The sequence below is a fragment of the Lolium rigidum genome, chromosome 4 (genome assembly GCF_022539505.1).
Source record: "Lolium rigidum isolate FL_2022 chromosome 4, APGP_CSIRO_Lrig_0.1, whole genome shotgun sequence".
NCBI lineage: Eukaryota > Viridiplantae > Streptophyta > Magnoliopsida > Poales > Poaceae > Lolium > Lolium rigidum.
In genome coordinates, this window is record NC_061511.1 from 182070218 (window position 1) to 182076922 (window position 6705).

The 6705-nt window shown below is 48.2% G+C and overlaps 1 protein-coding gene across 1 annotated transcript; it reads right to left on the bottom strand.

Annotated features, from left to right (window-relative positions):
• Window positions 1-2472: 2472 nt before the first annotated feature.
• Window positions 2473-6253, bottom strand: LOC124706515 (R3H domain-containing protein 2-like). Its single transcript, XM_047238182.1, has 4 exons — window positions 6079-6253; window positions 3772-4369; window positions 3427-3676; window positions 2473-2713 (listed from the first exon to the last, which is right to left on the bottom strand). The coding sequence occupies exons 1-4, from the start codon at window positions 6236-6238 to the stop codon at window positions 2681-2683; spliced, it is 1041 nt and encodes a 346-aa protein (XP_047094138.1). The 5' UTR covers window positions 6239-6253; the 3' UTR covers window positions 2473-2680.
• Between the last annotated feature and the right edge of the window lie 452 nt (window positions 6254-6705).

Sequence of the window (6705 nt, forward strand, 5' to 3'; positions counted from 1 at the left end):
GAGGCGCCGCGCTCGGCTGCCGGCGGACCTCCGGCGAGGACCCCGCGTACGGCGACGCAAGTCCCAACTGGGACTTGTGGTTCGAGGTGGAGCATGGTGCGCGCCGGCGCACGTGCTTCACATCCGCGACGGCGCGGCCTCGCGCGCAGCCGCGCACACCTGCTAGGCGGGCTGGCCGCCGCCCCGGCGGCCTCTACATCAACGAGCCCGCGCCCTAGCCCCAGCCACAGCCGCAGCCCCAGGAGGAGGACGACCCGGAGCTGCAGGCGGCGCTCGCGGCGTCCCGCGAGCAGCGCGACCTCGACGAGCTGGCCAAATGGCCGCACCTCGCCGAGACGCTGCGCACCTCCGCGGCCGGAGGAGGCGGCCGGGAAGGCCCGGGAGGACGCCCGGGCGGAGGCGTGGGCCTTCCTCGAGCTGGCGCGCCGTCAGGAGGAGGCAACGCGTCAGGCGGCGCTCCGGGAGGAGGAGGAGCGCCGGGCCGCGTGCCTGGCGGAGGAGGAGCGCCTGGCCACGCTCCGGCTACAGGCGGAGCTGCAGGCCGCAGTGGAGGAGCAGCTCCGGCAGGAGTCCGCGCGGAGGGCACGGCTGCGCAGGCCGGCGAGCCCGCCGAACCCGCACTCCGCCTGGGAAATGGCGCAGTGGGAGCCCTGGCCGGAGTCCCCGGTGCCCTCCGGCGTTTCGAGCCGGAACAGCGCGTCGCCGCCGGGGGGCGTCGTCGTCATCGACGCCGACGATGACGAGTACTACTGGGGGTAGTAATGCCGGCGGCCGTCATCTAGGGTTTCTTTTTTTTAGTTTAAAGCCCATATAGGACTTTCTTTTGTGTAAAAATTGCCCAAAATAGGGCTAAGTTTAATTAACCACTAGTTTAATGTTATTTTTGGCTGTTTTCCTTTTTTATTTTTATTTTTGTTTTTCTAATTACATATGCGGTGTGTCCGCGCGTTGGGCGCAGCGTGCGACCCAAACGGACACGCGGACGCGGGCCGCTGTCCGAGTGTCCGTTCGGCCACCCAAACGACCCAAAACGGACGGCCCAGCGCGTCCGTTTGGGTCAGCCGGTTGGAGATGTCCCTCAGGCGAACGGAAGTGGACAGCTAGTAGACACCCACGGCGTGCCCTCTTACAGGCTGACAGCTGCTACCTCTGTTTCCTGTATCTAGACAAAGCTGGGACACTTATTTTGAAAGTGGAGGGAGTAGCTACGAAAAACTAGCGACAGCAGTGAAATTCTGGGGACATTGTGTGGTTGCGCTCCTTATGTGTCAACAACCCCGCAGCAAGTTGTTGAACTAAATTGCTTACTGCTATTGCAATTCATTATCTGACACTGACAGTATTACATTGCATCATGTTAGTAGATACTATGTTATTTGATCAGTTAATTACTTTTATGCTTCCTGCTGGTTCTTATATCTAATAACTGTTGCTGACCCACCAGTGGGATGTCCCTTTGAGACGTGGACTGTTTTTTGTACCAGATGCCGAAGCAAACTTGAGGATCCCATTAGGGCATGACAATGGCGAAGATTGACTTGCATGGTGCAACGAAAAATCTGGCTCCCACTTATGCTCAGTCAGAACAGCCTATCAAGCGCTTGTCTTGAAAACTCAAAACCATGGTGAGGGTCTCAATGGTGGAGCGAGTTACTTTTCTATGAGAAATGAAGATACCGGAGAAAGCTCTGGAAGCATGGCGTTGTCCTAAGTGCCGTGTATTTCAGCGATGTGTTCTTCGGGAAATATTATCAGGTAAGTCTGAATCTCTGCAGCATGGCTCATTGAATGTAGTCATCACGAATATTGCTTTGGATGACGGAAAAGAAAATTGTAAACTTAAATTGCCTCGCCATCATCCTAAAACATGGGCGGCAGCTGGAAATTTGATGCCACCTGATAGAGAAAGATTGCTGATTATCATAGCGATGTATAGAGAAAGATTGTTGATTATCACAGCGATGTATTCAACGTGGACTTCATGAGATATTGTGATGTGATCCATGAGGAGTAGTTCGTAAGAGAACCATGAGGAAATTTCGCGAGTTCTGAAAAAAAGAACTAACTTAACAATGCTTCAACAGCATATGGACCTGATAGCTGTTGATCAAAAGCTATTTCGACATACGAATAGAAAATCTATTTTTGTGGGCATCCTATACAACTTTTTTCTTTTCCCGTGAGAAATAACATCTGACAATAGCATCGACATGTTTTTAGCATCGGACGAACTGTGGTAGACCCTTTGTTGTCCACATACCAACAGTACTAAGGACGATGTGGTCTGTTTGTCCTATCTTTCATGCGTTCAAAAGATCTGCCTAGTGGTTCCTACATACAGCGCATGTAAAAGCACAAAACGTTTCACCACCGGCAAATGCAAAACTTATCAGGTACTCGTACCAGTCTACCAGTACCAGACAAGGGAGCTAACGTCTTCCGTCACTACAGTTTCAGGAACACTGGGTAAGGTAAACGAACACCAGACAAGCACCACTGTTTGTAAATTAGTGCATAATGACAGTCTCAACGAAATAAGATTTCTTATACACCTAGCTGACACTACCCGGAGTTTGATGATGGGAATAACAGACTCCAAAATAGACGCACATAACATATGATAACACAACATAGTAAGTTTTAACAAAGTTTGTTCCCAACATCCAGGAAGTAGGATCTCCTAGCCATGGTTGAAGGACTGGTACACCGGAACCTGCAACACGAAGAACACACTCAATCCCTCGTCAAGATGACATAAAAAAAATGCAGTTCTGTTCATTAGAAATGAAGAGATTTTGCATAATAATTGAGACCCTTGTTGCTTTTTGGTGAATATGTTTCGAAAGCCCAATAACCAATGTACCATAACATGAGCAATTGTTGTGGCAAGCAATTATAACGGAATCAAATGTGATCATGAATTAAACATTACACTGAGAAGAGCCTTTCAGTGGATAGAGCATTATTATTGCCAGGGATAAAAAAGAGAAGGGTTGGAGCCAGGAGCAGACAAAATAACTACCAAACAAACATTCTTGTTTCTTAACAGGTTGCACAAGAACCTTTCAAACTTGCAAGGCAACAGCTTTATCAAGCTACCCTTGTTCGCACAAGAGGTTCAGTAACTCACAACTACTTTTGCCCACTACCACTACCATCTTGGGCATAACAAGCAAGAATGTTGTAAACCATACTCGCCCTTGCTTGTATGCAATGAACCTAACAAACTGCTACCATCCAGATTAAGCCAAGTTCTGTGAAGGGCTATAGTGACAGAATTCATTGGTTTATTTTTTTTAGAACCTACAGTAAAATTTGCTAACTTGCATGAATAGAACCCATATCCAGACAACTGAACCGTGTTATTATCCTTAAATGCTGAAACAAATAATACGCAAGCGAAGCAGAATCCCATAACATGCTTACCTGAGAAATCACATGGCCAAGATTGTCATAGCAATGGGGATACATCATTGCTGGGGTAGGCCACTGTGGGTAGACAGCAGTTCCAGAAGATCCCATCGATAAATCAGGTTGACCATAATAGACAGAAGGTTGGTTTCTCGGCATGCTAGGAGACTGCATATAACCAACACCATACTGCATAAACTGAGGCACAGCAAAACTGAAGGCGCCTGGGCTCACACTGAAGTCCGGCACGGGGGGCCTAACATACCTGCAGATGTGAACAAGTTAATGGTTTGTAATCTCAACACTAAGACAGTAAGACTCCATGGTGCCAAAAAAAAAAAAGCAAGTGGATATGCTAACCTTTTGTAGTTACGATCATAGTCAGGATCAATGCGATCTTTTTCAGCATCCTTAAAAACAGCAACCCTGGAACGGCTGTTCAATGTGCAGCCCTTGTTCTCATATACAGAGGGCTCAACATTCATCAGCTCATTTCTGCCAATGGACAAAGCTCCAAAATCACTTGGGCCTTCAACATCTGCTGGTATGGAACCATTGAAAATGCGTGCTCGTGCCTTATTGTAATCATCTATCCTCTCTTCAACAGTTTTCACTGCACCATTATTGGTTCCAGCACCGCCTGCACCATTTTGGGAAGCTTTGGGCCTCTGACAAATGACAAACTTAAGTTTTTCGGCTGCCTCAATATCATTTCTTGCTTGCTTAATGGGAACTTCTGATAAAGCAATAGCTGGATATTTGCTTTCAGGTGTTTTTCTCGCAACTATCCTGCTAACAGGACCATCTACTAAGCTATCTGCTACTGTAACTAAACCATAATGTTGTGCAACACGATGAGCAGCACAGCGATGATAAGAATTTGGAAACTGCTGGAATTCAAATTCATGCAGTTGATGATTCTGCATAAATTTCTGTATATCCAATTCCATCCGCAAAACTGTTGTAAAACAGAACAAAAAATGATTACACAGAAATGCAGGATTAAAAGAGTTATGCAATGCACAAATTAATATACAAAAACAATGCCAGATTAAATGGACAAATACCAATACAGTATAGCTTAACTGGTAGAAATAAATACACAATACTTGTAATATCCAGCAATACTAACTGTGAACTGACTCCATAAACCAAAATCAGATAACTTCAATATATTCAAAATCTATTGCACTGGTTAGAGCACCAATAGTAAGATATTTCTCGTGTAAGGATTCAAGCAGTCAGTTAACCCAGTACATGCAAATACCACTGGGGAATGTAAGAGAACTGAGGGAACTGTAAAAGGAACATAGAAGAGTCGTACTTGAATTCAGATAGACTTATGTGCCTGGTGCACAGATATATGTTATATGTTACTATAGCATTAACATGATTTTTTGTGAGATATTTATGTGCAAACTGTCAAGCGCTGTTAGAGATGCAAATGTGCATGCCTAGACACTTGATTTTAGACACTGCACAATCCGTGCAGGTGCAGAGCCTTAGGTGAGGCGTACAGAACTGCAGGTTTCTGCTTAAGGTGGGAGGCGCCAAGGTGCACTCATCACAGCCAAAGACAGATTAGGACAGCGATTGGAAATGAAGAACAAACATAAAGAGGCATAAATTTGATTGAATGGTGACAATGGTCCACAGAAAATTGAAAATTCTATCACCCGCAGAAAATTGATAATTCTATCACCCACGGATAATTCGAAAAGAATAAAGGGAAGGGGGCAGGTATAGTTATGAATCAGGCAGTTGCAGGAGAGTTGAGCTGCAAGTGAACAGAGCTCATCCCCATTACCTCATGCAGATGTTGAGAATTTCGGATTAAGATGACTAATCACCATCGTCCCTGCCAGAAGCCTTATCCTAATTACAGTAGCGACTTGTAGAATAATGGGTATCGCATCATTGTCTGTACATCTAACAGGGTACAGCTGGTGTATCTAGTCACATGAACTGCCTGATTGGTACTATAACACCTTATTACTGGTCCAAACCATGAAGTTAGCAGTACCAAAAATAACATCCGCTTGTGGAATTCAGCATAAAACATCTAATGCAACTCGTAACTGGCATTCGGGTGGAGAAAAGTGGACGCTCAGAATGTGTAATAAGGCTAAAGAACAGTTAGAGTAAGTAGGCACAGGACATTTCAATTTGTAGAGGCATATGGGAAACGATAAGCACGCGCATACGTCCATCGTTAGCAGCAATAGTCACATGTACTTGACTGGTATCAACCAGAGCAGAACTAGTGCCTGTTCTAGCTCACAGGAGTGTACAGCAGCATCACAGCTAGCATTGCCAGCCAAAGGGAAGGTGCGGTTTCTAGTGTGGCATATTGGCAGAATTCGATTGGTTTGGGCCTAGCTACAGAACACGGATTACAGCATCCCTCTCCGAGCTACCTCGAGCATGGGAGGAACGCAGTCCCCCCAAATTCCAGAGCAACCCTAGAAGAGGGCAGGAAACGAAGCCCTAGTAGAAGCTAAGCAGGAGCCGGAATCTAAATCGTAGCCCTGCGCATCCACACGACGAACCCTCCGCGAACGAGACGAATCGAGGTATAGCATCGAACCCTAGCTGCACGGCGGGCGGTGAGGGATAGATATGTAGAGGGGGAATTGGGGAAGAGATAAGGTTGGGCCCGGCACGTACCCATGAGGCGGTGGCGAGGGTTCTCGAGCGCCTCCACGAGGAAGCGGTCCACGAGGGAGGCCACCCTGTCGTCGGCCTCCGCCGTCCGCCCCTCGTCGGCGGCGGCGGCTGGGGGCGAGGACGGCGGAGGCGGTAGGACGGCGGCGGCGGAGGAGCTCATCGTGCGGCGCGAGGGGTAGGCGGGGGCGGAGAGAGGGGAGCTGCGGCCGGGTCCGGCGACTGGCCTTGCCCTCCCGCTCTCCTCCTTCCCGATCCCGAAGGCCGAAGTGGCTGCGCTGCGGCCTGCGGAGAAGGCGAAGCGGAGAAGAGAGAAGAGGTTCCCAACGCGACCACGGCTCCGGATTTTTCTAACGCCGCGTGGGCGTGGGCCCCATTTCGCGTGCCCGGCTGGATGCCTGGATCGGGGTCGGGTCGGGATTGTGGTTGTGGACGCTGATTATTTTCGACCGTCCGTGTAGGAGCGGCCACACGGTGCACCGTCCGGTCCAGCCAACAAACTGGGCATGCCAGTCCACTGATTTTAGAACGACTTCTCATTTTTCTGCTTATTAGAGAAGTGGTGCTTTTTTATTTTGATTCAAAAGGTCAAATGTGATATTTAGGTTTGGAAGAGACGGCGTCACAAAA